The sequence below is a fragment of the Sceloporus occidentalis genome, unplaced genomic scaffold (assembly GCF_023333645.1).
Source record: "Sceloporus occidentalis isolate IW3139 unplaced genomic scaffold, rSceOcc1.0.p SCAF_5, whole genome shotgun sequence".
NCBI classification, from domain to species: Eukaryota; Metazoa; Chordata; class Lepidosauria; order Squamata; family Phrynosomatidae; genus Sceloporus; species Sceloporus occidentalis.
The window spans coordinates 23,913,638-23,933,473 of NW_028316985.1; the positions used below are offsets into that span (position 1 = coordinate 23,913,638).

At 41.8% G+C, this 19,836-nt stretch overlaps 1 protein-coding gene across 1 annotated transcript in view; it reads right to left on the reverse strand.

Moving 5' to 3' along the window:
• Positions 1 to 19,836, reverse strand: part of CREB3L2 (cAMP responsive element binding protein 3 like 2) — a 101,480-nt gene that overhangs the window by 21,687 nt on the left and 59,957 nt on the right. The window contains exons 3-8 of the mRNA XM_089527878.1: positions 15,424 to 15,596; positions 11,767 to 11,854; positions 8,763 to 8,944; positions 6,315 to 6,461; positions 5,408 to 5,466; positions 930 to 998 (exon numbers count right to left, since the gene is read on the reverse strand). Coding sequence (XP_089384004.1) covers positions 930 to 998; positions 5,408 to 5,466; positions 6,315 to 6,461; positions 8,763 to 8,944; positions 11,767 to 11,854; positions 15,424 to 15,596 — 718 coding nt within the window. The remainder of the gene's footprint in view (positions 1 to 929; positions 999 to 5,407; positions 5,467 to 6,314; positions 6,462 to 8,762; positions 8,945 to 11,766; positions 11,855 to 15,423; positions 15,597 to 19,836) is intronic.

Here is a 19,836-nt window from a genome sequence, read left to right on the forward strand (position 1 = left end):
GAAAGCTGACAAAACTCACACATAATCAAAAGCAAAGCCATCCTGATGGAATTTACTCATTCCTGACACTCCTCATATCAGAATGACAGGATCCTTTCTAGCTGCCCCTTCTTTAGTGTCCCACTGGCCACCTATGCCGTAAGGAGTAGTAGTGTGTGCCACACTCTATTATAAAAAATATTTCTATGCCACAATTTGAATTTCATAAAAGATTCAAATATTTTTGTAAAAGCTAATCCCTAGTTTAAAAAAAACTTTAAAAATAACTCATTACAAAACTACAGAGCAACTCCTCGCATTTATTGATTTGGTGTTTTGATATTAGTAACATTTGGTTTGCATTTGTTGCTGGCCATTCTGATCATTCCTTGGAAAGCTGATAAAAGCTAGATCTTTAAAAGGACAATTAAAAAGCCAATGTAATGTAGTGGTTGGACCCAATACTGGGAAATTTTGGGCATAAATTCAGATGCTAATCCCAACTACAACAGAACCAGTGAAGCAACAGGATTTACGTATGTCCACATATTCAAAAATTGATAAAATGGAACTACATTAGCTGGCAACAGCATTTTGGCCTTAGTTTCCCATCCCCAGTGAGACATGAAGCTCGCTGGATAACTTCAGGATAATCAATTTCTTGAAATAATCTATCTCATAGGGATGTTGTGACGATAAAATGGCAGGGGGGGGATAAGCATATACATCAATTTAGGCTGTACTCTTCTCCTTGGTGATTTTTAAAACTCAACAGAAGAAGGGGTTTGGTGTTCCCTATTAGGGAGCTTGACATTCCAATACCAACTCAAAATTGTACTCATGCAAGCTTGTGCCAACTGGTTAGTCAGTCCTTTTGTTAAATATAGTTCAGGAAGAAAGACCTGGGCTGGGGGAATTTAATACCTTTCTCGGCAATTTTACAGTCTTACCTGTTTGTGTTCTCCAGCACTTCCACTTTCTTGCGAAGTTCACTGTTCTCATTTGAGCAGGTCTCAACCCTAGGAAACACATAAGGAAATTAAACAGGAAGAGGTCTCAGTTTGGACTGACCAACAAAACATGGAATTTGCTTCCCAGGCTGTCAGACAAAAAAGATTTGCCACCAGCCCTTTCTTCTGAGAACAGAATTTCATTCCAAGTGGGAATGAAATCTTATTTCACAAGCTCATTGCACTCCAGTTTGTGGTCATAGCATGGGTACTGCTTACAATGACAGCTCTACAACATTACCTCAGAGAGCCTGGGAAGTGTGACATATTTTCCTCTACTCCCAGAATCACCCAGCTATCCTCAGAGTTTAGGAATCTAAAACAGGGGTCTTTAAAAAGTTGGAAGATGTTCCAGAGGATGAAGGAAGTTGTTGTTAACTGCCTTTCAGTCATCCTCAGCTCATGGTAACTCTATGAATGAGACATCTGCAAGATCCACCCACCTCCATCCTCAACCACTCTGCTCAGGTCCTGCAAATTCAGGCCCGTGACTGCCCTGATTGAGTCTAACCATCTGGCATGGGCCTTCCTCTTTTTCTACTGCCTTCTACCTTTCCTAACATTATTCCCTTTTCTAATGAGTCATGCCTTCTCATGATGTGGCCAAAATATAACAGCCTCAATTTGAACATCCTGGACAACTCTCCAGGGAGAGTTCAGGCTTCACCTGTTCTACGACCCAATTGTTGGTCTTTCTGGCCATTCGTGATATCCTCAGCTCTCTTCTCCAACATCACATCTCATATGAGTTGATCTTCTTTCTATCCACTTTCCTCACTGTCCAGCTCTCACATCCTTACATGGTGATGGGGGACATAATGAATCAGTTTGCACTTTCTAGTTCTTGTCTACTGAAGGTAGTAGAAGTCTTAAAAAGGACAGGTTGCTTACCTGTAACTGTAGTTCTTCGAGCAGTCATCTGCGAATCCACACAAATGGGTTATTCTAGGCCTGCACAGCATTTCTGGATTCTACTGGAATTGCTAGAGAAGACTTTTTGGCAGTAGCTCCGCCTACCTTCTATATAGGCAGGATGTCTTCCTGCCCTTTCTCAGTTCCAAAAGGTCTGCCGTAAGAGCAGACAAGGAAGAGAGAAGGACACGACAGAAGAGAGGATGGGCGGGATTTGTGTGGATTCGCAGATGACTACTCGAAGAACTACAGTTACAGGTAAGCAACCTGTCCTTCTTCTTTGTGGTCTCTGCGAAGCACTCAAATGGGTTAGATTGGCAAGCTTGTTCCTCTGTGGAGGAGGGAGTGTCCTGGAAATAAATAAATTATTAAACCAGGAAAACTGTGAGTGTCAGTTATTTGACAGGTGCCAACCAACCTTAGTGCATTCTGGAAAGGAGAACAGCTCTGCCAAAGGCAGCTTCACGTCGGTGTCTAGTATCAAGTCTGTAGTTCTTGATAAAGGACAGAGGTTGTGACCATACCACAGCCTTGCAAATGTCCTCCAAGGGAATTCCGGAGAGGAACGCTGAAGATGAAGCTACTGCCTTGGTGGAGTGGGCTCGAATTCAAGCAGGCAGAGTCTTCCCAAAAAAATCTCATAAGAGAGAAGGAATGTGGAAGTCTCCCATTTGGAGAAACATTGAGGTGTGCCTGGAAGCCCCATTTTGGAGTTGGAGTAGCAGACAAAAAGTCTGGAGAACGACGAGAGGACATCTGACATCCGAGGGAGTGGAGCCGACGCTCGGTGTCGGTGGTCGGGTTCGGGGCTAGCAGTGGGAGAATGGTGTCTTGACTGAGATGAAAGGTGGACACGACCTTTGGTACAAAGGAAATATCCAGACGGAGGTCAACATTGTTCTTAAAAAATTTGAGGTACGTGAGTCTGTACAGAGGGCACAAAGTTCACTGGCCCAGCATGCTGAGGTGATGGCTACCAAGAAGGCTATCTTCCAGGTGAGGAACCTGAGGTCACAGGAAGCCAGAGTTTCAAAGGGTGAGGTAGCGAGTTCTGCCAAGATGAGCTGGAGGTCCCAAGTGGGGATAGGGATCACTGCCGGCAGTCTCAGATTGGCAAGACTCTTGAAGAATTTCTTCATGAGCGGGTCAATGAAGAAGGATGGGCGGCCGGAGAATTGGTAGCGGGTACAGATGGCTGCAAGGTAGCATTTTAGGGACAAAATGGAAAGTCCAGATGCTGTGAGGTGGTGGAGGAAGTCCAAAACAACGGAGACATTGACTTCCAAAGAGGTGAGCCCTGTTGAGGACAGAAAAGTCAAAAATTTAGCCCACTTAAGGGCATAAGAGCGCTGGGTGGAAGGCTTTCGAGAAGCCAGGATCATTTCTCGGACCGGTACCGAGAGCTGAGTCAAGGCTGGATCCTCCACACCACGAGACGGAGAGGGTCCACATCGGGGTGGCGAACCCGACCATCGTGAAGGATCAAGAGGTCGGGATGGAGCGGTAGAGGCCGGAATTGGTTGTTGGAGAGATGAAGGAAGGGGGTGAGCCACGGCTGTCTCGGCCACCAAGGGGTGATCAGGATCGCATCTGATCTGTCAGAGTGGTAGGGTTCAGACAAGGAATGCAGAAAGGTGTCTGGTCGGGCCCAGGAGTCGGGACGAGGAGACAACTGAGATTGAGGTGTTGGTTGGGTGCATGGTACCGAGCCCAATTCGGTGTCAGCGGGCTGGCCAGGCGTGTCGGTACGAGACCGGCAGTCAGAGTTGGAGTCCAGACAGGGACGGGACTTCTTTCCTGAATGATGGGATGAGTCTCAAGATTTGTGCTTTCTCTTCTCCGGTTTGGAGTCTGAGGACTTTTTCCTCTTTGTCGAGGATGGGTGGCCAGCCACATCCTGATCCGAAGACCTCTGTTTGACTGGGTTTGGTGACCCAGAAACCTCTGGAGAGGGTTTGCCCTCGGCAGCAGTAGCCTTGGCAGGGACCCCTGAAGCCAGAGTTGGAGCTTGCCCTTGGCGGTCGCAGCCTTGGCAGAGACTCTAGAGGTGGAGGGAGGCTTCAGAATTTGCATGTAGAGCATGGATCTCAGGCGCATCTCCCTATTCTTCTTGGCCTGTGGAGGAAAGGCCATGCAGTGAGGGCAAGAAGCAGGGACATGGCCTTCACCCAGGCAGAGGAGGCACAAGGAGTGACCATCAAATGCCGGGATGTTCGTCCCACATTCAGTGCACTTTTTAAAAGAGTGCGCAGACATCTTTAAACCAAAGCCAAGGGATGAAGAGAAAGAATTGTCAAGAAGTCCGAGTGTTACCATTAATCAGAGTCCAAAACCAAGTCCAAATCGCAATCCAAAAAGTAGTCAGAGTCAAACAAAGTCAGAGCAAATGCAGGAAACAAAAGCAAAAGCTAAGGAAGGAGCAATTCTAAGAGAGGTTCCTAAGCTGCTCATGCAGCGGACAAAAGGAACTGAGAAAGGGTGGGAAGACATCCTGCCTATATAGAGGGTGGGCAGAGCTACCGCCAAAAAGTCTTCCCTAGCGATTTCAGTAAGATCCAGAAATGCTGTGCAGGCGCAGAATAACCCATTTGTGTGCTTCGCAGAGACCACGAAGAAGTTATTTTTCTCAACTTTTACTTACCTCCATGTCTTTGAATAAATAGCATAGAACCATAGAAATGGAAGAGACCACAAGAGCCATCCACTCCAACCCCCTGCCATGCAGGAAATCTCAATTCAAGCACCCCGACAAATGCCCATCCAGCCTCTGTTTAAAAATCTGCAAAGGAGGAAATTCCACCACTCTGGGAGGGAGTGTATGCCAATGCTGAACAGCTCTTACTATTCAGATGTTTCTCCTAATGTTGAGGTGAAAACTCTTTTCCTGCAGTTTGAATCCATTGCTCCAGGTCCTATTCTGTGAAGCAGCAGAAAACAAGCTTGCTCCATCCTCATTATGACGCCCCTTCAAATATTTAAACAAGGCTATCATAACATCTCTTAACCATCTCTTCTCCAGGCTAAACATACCCTGCTCCCTTAGTCCTTCCTCATAAGGCATGGTTTCCAGACCCTTCACCATTTTGGATGCCTTCCTCTGGACATGCTCCAGCTTGTCAACATCCTTTTTGAATTGTCATCCGAGTATCACCTCTAAGGGCTTTTGTGTCAATGACAGAATGCCTTCCCACCCATTATAGCCACTAGAGGGCATGACACACCATATACACACATACACCTCGAAGTCCCCTTGCAGGCAAAGCAACTACTATTGTCTTAAAATAATCACTGGCACAAGCTCTCCAGGACCTCAACTCAAGTGAGTTTTCATGGCATCCCAGAGAGACCCAGAGATGAATCAGAGATGTCAGGGGATGGACTTGGTTTTTTTCTGCATAAAAATCAGCTAGTCTATCACTGAGTCATCTATAGGCTCTTCCATTTCCATCTATCTTTTCACAACCTTCCTTGCAGTCTGATTATATGACTTATTCTGGCAAGCTTACTTTTTTTCCAGACTGTCCATATATTCTTTCTTTTTCCTCCTGCTCTCTTGGGCAGAAATCTGCAAGTGAAAGCAAGAAACCATTTTACACCAAGTAGAAATGTAAATAATTGCAAGTAAAACAACAACAGCACTAGAAAATGAATACAACTCCAACCATGGTGTCCCTACTTGTTTTTAAGAACACTGTTCCTAATTTTTTAAAAATCCTAATACAGGTAGTATCTGTTTTTAGCATTTAAATGAGCATATATTTTGCATATAAATAGATTGACCATATTGAAATGGGAAGGCATACTCTCTTTGTCAAATGTGATATTAGGGCAGCTTCCTCAAACCTTCCACAACTTACAGGTCTTGTACTGGAACACACATTTAGTATTTTTGTACTCTTCTGTTTGATGTTATGAGATTCTTTGAGCATAGCTTTCCATGGGATGTAATGACAGCATAGTTTTATGGTACGGGAAAGAAAAGAGGACCAGCATTACCACTGGAAGCAGCTTCATCTGAACTTGAAAAGGTTACTTTTTAGGACTACAAGTCTCAGAATTCCCCACTAGCTGGCCTGAGAGAATCTAAGAGCTGTAGTCCAAAACCTTTTTTCTAAGTTCCTATCTTGTTCAAGGACTCTAAGCTCTCTGCTCCACAGCTGGAAATAAGAGGCACTAGTTGGCACATTGAGCCACTGCAGAGTATTAATTTGAGTGTTGGACTAGGAGTCCAGGAGAAAGGATTAAAAATACCTGCTCAGACATGGAAAGCCACTTGAAACCCTGAGCAAGTCACAATATCTCAGCCTCAGAGGAAGACAACTTCCTCTGAATAAATCTTGCCATGAAAATCCTATGATAGGACCTTCACTTGAAGGCACATAGCAACAGCAAAGTTGGTTAATGACAACATACCTTGTTCTTGATTTTCCTCCTAATCTTCTTCAGTGCTTTCTCTTCAGCTTTCGTGAGGGGCAGTTTTGTAGGGACAGGATACCCTTCTGCTATCAATGTCCTTTTTTCTTCCTCTGTCAAGATCAGAGGACCTGTTCCCTGCAGTTTCTAAAAATGCCACAGAGGTGGGGGAAATTAAAAATATATCTTACAGAAAAGATTGAGTCTCCCTTATCCGAAATGCTTGGGATCAGAAGCATTTTAGATTTCAGACTTTGGGGGATTTTGGAATATTTGCATATATATAATGAGATATCTTGAAGATGGGATCCAAGTTTAAACATTAAATTCATGTTGTAGATACACCTTATAAACATACCCTGAAGATAATTTTATACATAATATTTTTTCAAAATTTGGTGCATGAAACAAAGTTTGTATACACTGAACCATCAGAAACCAAAGGTGTCACTATCTCAGCCACCCATGTGGACAATTTTGGAGTATTTCAGATTTCAGAATTCTGGATAAGGGATACTCATCCTGTACAAAAAGTGCATTCTTAAAATAAAAAGCTTCTACAGTCAACACAAGTTCTGCCATTATATATGCATGCACATAGCTCCAGAAAACAGAGACCAAGATCCTATACCTACGCTGGCATAGTTATGCCAACAGTGGCAGTTAAGACAATGGCAGCAAGAAAAAGGTGGCATAAGCTTCAAGGGAATGAGGCAAAATGCAGTGATGATGCAGGCTGACCCAACTGAAAGTCAAGCCTCTAAGAAAAGGGCAACTCATACTGGCATTCTTCTCATCCCATTGCTGCTGCCACCCCCCTGCACAAGTGCAAAGAGAAAAGCACTGCCCTTGTAATACTACAGCCACTATAGGATTCTGGCTAGAAAGCAGGCCTGTTCTCCAAAAGAATGTAGCTGCAGCTGAAATTATTCTTATTGAGGGCCGTCATCCAACTAAGCATATCTTGAAAACAGATTAAATCTGGTTTTTTATAAATAAAAAAATCCCAATCGTTTTAAAGAAAAAACAGACATTTATTACATTTTTAGATATGCATGCATACAGTAGATTATCATCAAAACTAGGCTGACAACTGTTACCCAGAGGACATTTTCTTCAACCATCCCCAGATTATGGAGGAAATTCGTCAGATAAGCGCACTGCCTGAATTTAAACAGTAGTAAAAACCGGTCTCTTCACAGGCCTATCCAGATGGTCTTTATATTATGACTTTTAAAATATATATTGTTTGTAATATGTATTGGTTTTAAGTCTCTCATGTGTTGTTGCCTCAGTCCATAGGAAGATATGCATAAGAAATAAATACTGTTATTGTTATAATTTTAGAAGAGGCATTTTTTTTCTTCAGGTAGGGATACGCTTAAGATGTGTCTTGCCATCCATTATTTTTAAAAAAAAACAAAACAGCAATTAAAGCCCCTAATCAGGCTACTATTAGTCAATCAAACTATTTTAAATGAATTAACCTAACCAGATACTCAACCAAACACTGCAGCTCCCATAAATAGCCACTTCAAGTTTGACATTTACAACAATAAAATGGCCACACTAGCTTGGGGATTTTGGGAGTTGCGATGCAGAAAAAGTAACTTTTCCAAATTCTCAAAGACAGCCAAAATGTTGTAATGGACATTTGGGAAACGGGAAGCCTTTTTCTTGCTTATTTTGTTTCACTTTATTTGTTCCTTCCCTCTGGCTGTTTGAATCTTACAGGAACTTTCTATGCGCTACCTTTTAGGGCTCCTAATCCTGTCATTGCTAACTGCCCTAACTCCAGAACTAAACTCTTTGTGCAGTCAAATCCAGATTGATTGTATTGGTACCTCTCAATCTCCAGTTACATCAGACTGCAACACCCATGCTGTCTGGAGATGCTGGGAGCTGTGGTCCAAACTATCTGGAAGGCTACTGGGCAAAAACACTAATCCTGTTTTATTTCCCATCTATCCTGCAAACAGATGGGCACCACTATGTGTTAAACTCCTGAACTGGTATAAACTGCAAGGGTGAAATGCATGGAAGACAGCTCCATGCATGGATAATTTTGAAAAGCACAGAAGAGGTAAAATGCAAAGTCTCATTCAGCTGGAAATATTCATCAGTTGAACTGTACAAATCCTCAGTGCAAAATGTTTTGCAAATGCAAGGCATCAAGAGGGAGGGCATTTTGTTTTACCCTCAGGTGTCAGTTGCCAGACTCAGGCATTTTAGATGCCAGTGCTTGGATTTTTGCATTCCTGAGCATAACTGGTTTCTATTAAAGCTCCAGATTTAATCTGCTTAAAAAAGCCAGACTTCAGAACAGAAATAGTTTATATTATATTTCTACTGAGGGAAGTTCTTGTTGTTATCACCCAAGATGCATGAAAAATCAAAAGCTCTGCATTAAGAAAGAAGAGAAAGAGAAAAGAGACCACTGTCCCCTACATGTGGCGCTGTTAAGAGAGGGGAACTGGTGAGCGCTGAAGCCGAGCGTGATGTCACTTTGACAGTGGCTTGCAACTGGGTGGGACTTGATGGTGGAAGGGACCTGGCTGGGCTCTGCCCGCCCTCTGAATCACTGCCGTGGCTGCTGGGAGGGGTTGGAGGCATGTGCAGGGTATCCACCACTGCAAGAGAGACAAAACAGGGATAAAAGGAAAAACAGAAAGTTTGTCTTAAACATTAGAAACAGTGTTCAGATGTTAGCAACCTTATTCTCATGAACTATGGTTCATTAGATACAAAATGAGTCCCATCTGCCCACAATCTCCCTCCCACAGAGCTCGGAAACATTATTTTGTTTTTGGACTACTACTTCCAGAATTCCTCAGCCAGCATAGCCACTGACTGGGGGATTCTGGAAACTGTAGTTTTTTAAAAAGTGACACTCCCAAACCCTTTCCACTTTTTGTCACAAGCATGGTCGTGGGGGGAAACAGTGTGGTTTGTTCAACTATGGGTTTCCTGTGACAACTGAACCAGAGAACTGTGCTTTAAGCTCAAGCATGTCTAAACACAGTTTCTCTGTTTGGAAATCAAGGGAAATCAAACTAGAATATCTTTCTCAAAGTCAAGCACACGAAAGAAAGAAATGATGTAGGGAGCTTGTTACACCGGAACCATGCTACAGTGTGTGAACTCTAATGAAAAGCCAAAGAGTTTTAACTTTTTTTTAAAGCCGATAATGAATCTATATGGTCCACATCCACGTAATATTCCAAATATGCATCACATGTACATAACATTGAAGCCAGGGCATACCTACAAGTAAAACAATAAAACCATTGTCATTATTGTAGCTTCCCTGTCCTCTCCCAGAAACCCTGAGAACCACAGTTTTATGAATTCACTTTATTGTTTAGGCAGAGACTTACATTTTTAAAATTTTATGAACATGCCAATAAATTTTCTGTTGATTTTAAATCCTCCTAACTAGGAAAGATAAAGTTTAATAATGCATTTAAAAGTACATCCAGTTCTCTACTACCATCAATAGAAAAATGTCAAGGTGGCAGCTACAGATAGTACAGGACCAATAAGAAGAACTGGTATATCAATGAGTCTTATATTCTTAGGAAAACTCAATAAGAAGAGCAGAATGCCATACACCAGTTATCCTGCCCTGATCATGGCTTAGTATCCTGCTTTTGTTAGTCAATATTAAGAAAGTTATTTGGGTCTGACATAATAAAGGAACTTTAACTGAATGTAAGCTAGGGTCTTTAAGCTGAAACTGCTGGGTGAGGAAGAATCACTTCTCCATGGCATAGGTACACATGTACACATCCAAACAAGAGCAGTACCATGGTTGTGGTGCCTCAAGGTATCTGAAAAAGCAGCTTTTCTAAGCTCTAATCTTTGCCTCTGAAAAGAACCCACTGTTTACTCCCCACTGCCTTTTTGTTGTGCTGCCATTTCCTCTTCATCTGCCTTACCCATGCATGTGAACAATGACAAAAATAACCAGGAACCAGCCCCATGGCTAGGTAAGATGAGGCAGTTGCCCCAAGTTAATAGCTGGTGCAGACAGTTCAGCAGCCCCAAGTCATTCCCCTTGACTGGAGGAAAGAACTATGGATTCCAAACACCTTGCCCTGAACTTCCTAAGTCAGTCTGCAGTCCTCAAATGAAATGGAGAATGTTTTTCCATCAGCATTATGGGGGTATCATTCAATTTCTGGTTAATCAGTTTCTATAGATCAGGTGTGGTCAGCTGTAGAAAGTTTAGAAGTGCATGGTAAGCCATCCCATCCAATGTTCAGCCAAAAACTGTTAACTGTACGTAACTCCCCTTTTGACTTCTGGGCTTTTTTCAGGCATTGTGGAGGGCAGAAGGTGTCACTTCTGGAGGTCTCTGGGAGTGATACCTTTTTGGAGCCTCTGTTGTTTAGCGAGACACTTATATTTTACAAGTTTTATAAATATGCCAATGAATTCTCTGTTGATGGGGGTGGAGGCACTTCAGGGGACTTGATGGCAATAGCTATAGCAATAGCAAGTACATATCTATATTGCTTATCAGTGCACTTAAGCACTCCCTGGTTTACAATGTGCAAGCTAATTGCCCCCAACAAGCTGGATACTCATTTTAGCAACCAATGGAAGGATGCAAGGCTGAGTGGACCCTGGATCCTGGCCTGAGATAGAACTCACAGTCTTATGGCCACATTTGCCCCATTCCTTTTATACATGGAGTGGTGATATTGTCTTCCACTTGAATCAACAAAACATCTTGGCCTGGCCCAGTAATATAGCTACAGAGAAGGAAGGTAAAGAAAAAAGGGCATTGCTCTTCCAAATAAGAATTTTGTGCGCCCCCCCCCCCATGATTAAATTATCCTTTGATCCCCAAATTTCTAGCATAGCGGAGATTGAAACACTGAAAATCATTCACACCTAGTTCTTACATTTACTGCATTCACATTCCTTTTTGTACTTTGCCCCTTTTCTTCAGATGCCTAAACTCTCTCTAAATGTTATCAGCTGAAGTTAATACAGTGCTAGAAATGGGGGGAATGAGGGGAAATTTGTTTGGGGGGAAGTGCCCTCATTTCGCTCCAGCTCCCATATACTCAGAGCCATATACTCATAGCCTGGCCCTGGCAAGGAAGAGCAGCAGTAGAAAACTCCAGTTACCATACACACTCCCTCAGGGCAACTGAGTACTTTGGGCCCAAAGGAAGTGTGTCAGTGAATGGACAGAGGTCATAAAGCTATGACACATTTTTGGCAATGAACCCCCAAACCTAGAGCTAGCACTGCTCCTTATCACCTTCAATTAACAGCTGAATTTTTAGCTTCTCTAGTACACCAGCTTCTTTCCAAGTGCAACTTTCCCAGTTCCTGATTCTGAATGGTATTTATAAATCCCACTGTATTTCCCTTTTAGATGGAAGTGCACTCATTTGTTATCCATAATATGTCAGGAAATTAATGATAAATGACAAACCTTCCTTAGAAGAAAGGTTGAGGAACTGATCCACTTCGTGTGGCTCCAGTTTGATCTCCGGAAGAGCTTTGTGACTCAGAGGTTTAGCCTGAAGGACAAAGAGTTGAAAAAGAAATCAAGCTTCTAGGCATCAGTTGTTTTATTAAGGAAAAGGTCATACTGCCTAGATATCAGTCCCTTGGAGTTATTATAAGCCATATCTGGAGCCAATCAATCCAGATCTGTCATTTTTTATATGTGGCTATCTGTTTTGCCTGTGCTTGTTCTAAAAAACGTTTAATTTAGGAAAAAATGTAAGGTTTTTTTTTTTACCCTGTATGAGTACAAAAGTTATTGTAACTGCTCTATGGATATAAGTTTTATCTGAAGGATAGAATTCCCTCAGTCAGAATAAATTACCTTCTTCCCCACTGCCTATATCTATACAAGTCAGAGTGCGCTGGAAGATATCTTAAAAGGCATCAGTAGTACTACAGTTGAAGATATTTCCTACTGCTATATGTGACAGCTTTCCAGTGTAGATGCAGAATGTGGTGGGTTTTTTTAACAGTTTAGAGAAGGTCAGTTGCCTCATGTCAGTTTTTGTTGTTATTTCCTTTCACGTTGACTCCAACCGGCTTTTCTTGTTAAGATTTATTCAGAAGAAGTTTGACATTGCTTTTCTCTTAAACTGAAAATGTGACCTGCCCAATATCACTCAATGGGTTCCCATGGCTAAACATGGATTTGAACGCTGGTCTCCTGGAGTTCTACTCCAATACACCACGCCGGCTCTTGTTTTCTTGTTCTCTTTCAGTATAAGTGCAAAAAGTGGAAGACATCAAAACAACTAACATAAAGGAATCAACAAATCGACTTTTGAGTATCAGACAATCCTGGGCCTAAATTTTATCCCCAAAGCCTCTTCCCTCTCTCAGCTCATATTACAGAAAACTCATTAATATTGTTACTTAAATGGTATATACTAGTTCTGGAATAGATCTATGTTGGAGGGATCTTTGTCTCAGGCATCCACTGGTATATGTGACAGTAATGCTCAGATATCACTTTGGGGGGGGGACGGGACTGGTAATTCAAGTTTTCCACTAAAGAAGCTGATAATGAAATATCCCAAGCTGTGTCTATTATGCCTCTTTGAAGGGGATTAATCACACTTTGTTATATAAAGATTTTGTGGCATTTTATATTGCAGCAGTCTGATTAGTAGTAGCCCAAGGGTAGAAAAAAACATCATGATTATTCACGATATGTATATGGTATTAAAAGATCTGTCTTATATTATTTTGCTTGGTAAAGGAAAAGCCAAGCCATAAGCCTTTTATTCAAGTTGGCATCCATTTATTTAATATGTCAATGATGAAAATACAAATATTATGATTTCAGATAAATACAGAACAGAATGCTTGTACTTGCAGTGACAAGCAACAATTAACTTGTGTATTTTGTGTTGTTTCTGATTATGAACCTTGTATTAGTAGTAAATTCAATCAATCAATATGATGATATGAGATTTGAATACGAATTAGATTCATACTAATCTCATCTTTCTGTTATCTTTAATTGTTGTGCTGCACATGTTCCGGTAGAAAGGGTTCATTTTCATTTGGTACAATGTTTTAAGATGCCATCTTAAAAACATTTCTTGTGATTAGAAAAGGATTTGCCTGGTTTCTACTTTTTCACTTTGTTAATCTCAATAAAGTTGATGACCATAATGGGAACATCTGCAGCACAACCTCGTTTATAAATGTGGAAAATATGGATCAGAGGTTGGACTATAACTCCCATCAGAAATTTCCAGCATAATCATGCGATGAAGTGAGCTGCAGTCTGGTATCTGGAAGACCATAAGTCTACCATTTCCTGACCTATATAGAAATCATAAGATGGGGAGCAGTCCCATGTTTTTTCACCCCTGCATAGTGGTTACTTCTCACCCTCTGGTCATAGTGGCCAACAGACATGACTATGTACAGAGCAGAATTACCAAGAAGGAAATGTTCTGAAAGCATTACTGTCCTTTCCTGTTATACGCTTCTTCCTATGTCTTATCTTCCAGAGTTAAGTCACATTTTCCTGAAGAGTTACAAGTCATGGCTAAGGGCAACGTGAACTCCTTCCATCATCACTTCTCTCACCTCTTCATTGCAGAAAATGGAATTCTTTTGATATATCACTTCACTGAGCACAGATAACAATGGGATTGTTCCACACTATGCTTGCCATCCCAACTATGAAGGCTAGCAATGAAAAAGGAACTCTTCCTAAAACCTGGGCCTTTGAAAAATAGCATCCAACCATCCGACAGGTCAGATTAGGCCAGCAGGTTGGAAGTCTTCTTCCCTGATCCAGCAGAAGGAAATAATAATTTTTATTTTATTGTGATTTGCATATGGTAAAGACAAATGCCCCAGAAATCTGGGATTGGCCAGGACTTCCTCTCACATGTCCCTATAACTTGCAGCAACAACATAGACATTGCTTTAAGTGCAAAACAGCCTAATTCTGACCCTTCAAAAACATGAAAATTAAATTGCTCTGGTCAATGGAAACTGGTAGCTTCCACATCAGTGAATCTGCTCTGAGGTTTTATCTGAACTTTCATGGCGCTATCCAGGATGCTAAATCCTACTCCTCAAATGGTTTCAGCATGCTGGACAACTCCTTCAAAGTTGTGGAAGCCATCAACTATTGCAGGGGTAGGCAACCCTTTTGAGCTGGGGGCCGGGTTGCTGTCCCTCAGACAACTGGGGGGCCGAAGCCAAAAAATAAATAATTAAATAATGTTTTTTTAAAAATTAAATAAATAAATAAACCGAGACAAATGTAGGACAACATTTTCAAATGGAGGGCACTTTTTTAATAAAAAATGGAGGACACGCGAAAAAATTTGCTGATTTTAAAAAAAGTTAAGATAAATGCATGTTTCTGAGGCTTCTATAGACAATTGTTCCACCATGCCCCTCGTGCGAGACGCCAAAGGCCCCAGCGGCAATCGGCGGCAGGACCGGGCTGGGGCCGGTCCCAAGGCCTCGCCGGGCCACATCCAGCCCGCGGGCCGCAGGTTGCCTACCCCTGAACTATTGGCATTTATCTGGAATTTATTCAAGGGGAAGAACTACTGCTAGATAATAGCACGTTTTCCATGCAAAAAAATCCCAATTCCAATCCCTGACATCTCCAAGTAAAAGGGTCAGGTGGCAGGTGACTGAGAACCAGTGTGATGTAGTGGCCTTTTGGCACTTATATTGGAAAATAGTAAGAGAACAAGAGCTGTTGTAGTATAGTGGTTTGAGCACTGAGCTAGGACTCTAGGACTCCAGCATTCAAATCCCCACTCTGCCATGGAAACCCACTGCATAACCTTGGGCAAGACATACTGTCTCAGCCTAAGAAGGCGGCCAACCCACCTCTGACTAAGTCTTGCAATGATAGGTTTGCCTTAGGATCATTGTAAGTTGAAAACAACTTTAAAGCACACAACAACAAGCAGCTGACTGGAAAAGACATATGGGACAGCAACCGTCAGAGTAGACAATCCCTGGACTAGATGGAGAAGCACTCTGTCCTAGGATGAAGCACTTCCTTAGGTTCACCATTATATAATACCATCATCAACTTGCTCATTGAATGATTGACTATGAAAATAAATGCTACCAGGCCATTATCCTGTATCGGGGGCGCTTCCTCTTCCAGAGTTGTGGGAGTGGGGGTGGCAGTAAGGCTGATTGAAGGAGCAAGACCTGGTGCTTCTCCCACGGATGGTTCTGTCTTTACAGTAGTTGAAGTAACGTCTGAACCCAGGCACCAGTCTTCATTTTCCAGGTCAGCTAGAAGGTGAGCAAACACATGTATGAGGAATCAGCAGTCTTTCAACAAACAGACTTTCATAGAAACAAGGAAGGTGCAGTGGGAAAACAAAAGCAATTACAGCCAAGGACAAGAGACCTGGGGAGATACCATTTAACTCATTAAGCAAAGCTTTCTACCTCCCCTCCCAGGCTATTACTTCTCAGAGAATCCTGGGGCTTTAAACTGCAACCTAAACAGAGCCCCCAGGTGGAGGTGGATTGGTTGAGGACAGAAAACTAGGTAATTACTGAAAGCTGTTACCAAAAGCTGCAAACAAGACTAAACAAGGCATTAGACAAAGCAGCTGGGGGTCCACACAAGACTATATGCTAACAGAATGTGTACCTTACTCCACCATTTCTATTGCTTTCTCATTGCTCCCAATACTGTATATGAATGGAAACCACTTTAAAAGCAAGACAGTTGTACTCTCTGATAATCAGGCTGGTTTTCTAATTGCATTCATCAACAAATGAATAGTATCACAGCTCCTGAGATCTTCCAACATTCTACTGTGCATTATTACTGGTTGACTCATATGCTACATTTTTTCTTTTACAAAAACTATATAAAAATCAGTGTATTATAAACTCCTCCAGTTGGGTGTGCTTCAACTGTTTTGGATGACAACTTGCACCAGATGTAGCCAGAGTGACAAATGGTAAAGGATGCTGGAGTCGCAGTCCAGCATATAGGAAAAGTGCCATATTGGGGAAGACTGTTTATCCGAATCCAATCTAGTCCAGAATTCTGTTCACAAAGTTACCTATTGGAAGCCCATGTGTCAAACAGGAATACAACTGCATGCTCCATCTAAAATTTCCCAGTGTATCACCTCTGTTACTGAAAGCAATTTATACAGCCATCCTGACTAACAGCCATCAGTGGTCCAGTTCCCCCATGAATTCATCCAATCCCCTTTGGAAGCTAGCCCTGTTGGCAGCTGGTTCTGCATCTTGCAGCACTGAATTCCACAGTAATTGTGTTGTGTGAAGAGATGCTTCCTTTTCTGTATCTTGAATTTTCACCTTTCAGCTCCAGTTATTGATCCCATGGTCTATTACTATGAGAGAGGAAGAAATATTTTTATCCAACCATCTACTTTCTTCACAGTATGCATAACTGTCTACACCCATTTCATCCCTCACTTATTTTTCTAAGCTATACAGTTCTCTGGACATAGAAAGCAACAGATATATAGCTAAGCAGCTCAGATCTGTCTAAATTTTCCTCATAAGGGAGCTACTTCACTCCCTTGATCACTTCTCTTTGCCTTTTCTTTTCTTTCTTTTTCTTTTGCATCTTTTCCAACTACAATACAGTTTTTCTTCCAGGATGCTTGAAAGTAGGAAATGAATTCTTCACCACTACAGGTCCCCAGCACATTAGATGAGGATAGATTGCCCCTGATGGTGGAAGTTCATTTGTGTTATTCAAAGCCAACAGCCACTGAAAGACCTTGTGTTAAAATGCATCACCGAAAAGCCATATCAAGGCAGTAGGTTTGTCGCTTTCTTAGCCAATAACTTCCCTTGATCAGGAACACAATACACAGAAAGTGATGAAATACCCTTGTCCAGGGTTTTCTCCAGGAGAGGAGACATTTATTGCAGCAGAATGCAATTACACAAAGCTTTAGCCACAAAAGCAGAGAGAAAACTAAATTCAAGAGCAAAATAATCTCTGTACTCCCCCCCTTGCTACCAGACTCCTGCGCCAGCAGCCTTCAATTGAGCAACAGGGAGGGGGACATGTGTATATCTGATGCTAGTAATTACTTTGTGGTGTAATCTTAACCTTCCCTGCTGGCAAGAGAAGATGTAATTTGAATAATGATGGGCCAAGCCAAAAAGATTATGAGCAAAAATAAATATGTACACATCCTTTAATCAAACACTTCAAAACAGTAAGCCAGGCTCTGCCAAGAAGGATAACTGTATAACAAATGATAGCTATAATTTCTTTTAATATAGCCTCTATGTTTAAGAGATTCTTGACCCTTTAAAATATATATATAACTAGACAAATTTCTCGGAAGAGCCAGCCTTTCTGTATATCAAACACATGACAGTGAATACTAGAAAACTCTTGTCATTTGCTATTAACTTCCCTCCCTCAAGCTAAATTGCAATTGCCCCATGTGCATGATGCTTCATTATGAATATAGGGGTTGCCTTACATCAAGTCAGACTTGACCAGAGCTCCTGTCTCACTACAGAATTATAGCACTATTATTCAACTTTAACTGCTATGGCAGCATTCTGTGGAATTCTGGAATTTCCAGTTTGCTGAGGGATTAGATTTCTCTAATTGACAGTTCTAAATATTTCCCCCTAAACTGCAAATCCCAGTATTTCATAGGATGGAACCAAGGTCCCTTTCATGCTACATAATTATGGTGCTATGATTCTACTTTAATTGGAAACCTGAGGTTAGTACAGGGCCCTTGGAATCCGATAGGGTTTGAGTGTTAGGTCCTCTGTGAATAATAAAATATGTGGATGCTCAAGTCCCATTAAATACAATGGCCTAATAAAATGGTTCCCCTTATATACATTGGCAAAATCTAGGTTTGCTTTTTGGAATTAGTATATTTTTTAAATATTTTCAACCCATGGATGGTTGGATCTGTGGATAAAGAATTCATGGATACAGAGGGCTGTCTGTTGAGGCACTAGATCTCTCTGGCTGGATATTCTAATACCCCTCCCAACATTACAAATGCCAATATTCCATAGGTTAGAGCCATGGCAGTTAAAGCAGAATCATAGTGCTGTAATTGTGATGTATGAAAGGGCCCCAATGAAACCTATGAGTTTACCATAGGTCAACAGGCAACTTGAAGAAATGCATGCACATGCACATGCACACACATAATGTAGTTATACACTGGCATGTGCCAAATTTTATACAGATTTATGTCCTAGAGGTCTGCACCCCAAATCTTTTTAAGTGCTTAGCAATGAAAGCACTGATAGATCTCATTAGCCAGAAAGGGAAGTGTGTCATTTTTTAAAAAACAAACAAACAAAGTTCCAAATATACAAGCTGATAACCAAAATATAACATCTTGCTTTTGTTACCTTTTGTTAGTCACCTAACTTATCTTGTCCTTAGCTACAGTTTTTTTTCTTCTTGAAGCATACTGTTTTTGCTCTGTGTGCCATGCCTAACATCTTCAGATGATGAGCCACAGCAGAGATAAACATCTTTTTACTGTATCTGCAAGGCTAGCCTCATAGCTGAGTTCCCACCAGGTGAGAGGCAGCATTCATCTATCTGGACAACAGTTAGTTTCTTTATAGATGAATGCTGCCTCTCACCTGGTGGGAACTCAGCTATGAGGCTAGCCTTGCAGATACACAGGGGTTCCTCTCCCACCCACCCTTTTCAGCTCTGGCTACTACCGCAGATAATGAAAGACAAGCTGTTTGCTTGCTCCCGACAAAGAAACAACTGTGCAGCAACCAAACACTGAAACCTTTTTTAGACCATCAGTGTGGAATGATTAAACGGAAAGGGGGGATGTGGGGAGGCAGAGTGCAAGAGGATGAGTGAAACAACCACTTTTAAACGCTCTCTTTGTTTTAAAGGATAGTCATTAACTCAACTGGCAAACCCAAAGCTCAGTGTTTGCAAGAGCTTGCTTTCCACATCAGGGCTTATTCTTCATATGTGTGAACAGCTTCTGAATACATACACAGTGTCTTCCTCCTCATTTCAGCACTGTGTAACCACAGCATGTTTCTAGGACTAAGGGTCAAATTTCTAAATATATTGGAGTCTTGGAGTCTACCTCTGTACCCTTCAATGTTTCATGGACAAAAACTGGGACACACGTGGTCAAGCAACATTTAGAATGTGGTCAAGATGTCCAGTAACATAGGTGATATCCACCTCAAAGACAAACAGGGGCACTGGGATGTGTCCCTATCTGGGACACAGATAGGCAAGCAACATCAGAGTGTGGTCAAGATGCCCAAAGATATTAATGAGGAAAAACATATAAAATACAAAAGGCTGCAGCAGTTTGCTTTGGCATGAACCTCGTGGGATGGGCAAGATCCCATTCCCTCCTCTCCTTGCACTGAGTTAATTGAGTGCAAACTATTTTTGTATTTGAATTAAGTATGCACCAACTGAAGTAAGCTGAGAATGTGGGAGGGAGTGGGGGAAGCGAGAGAAACTGGGACACTTTAAAAGCAGCTAGAAAAGTGG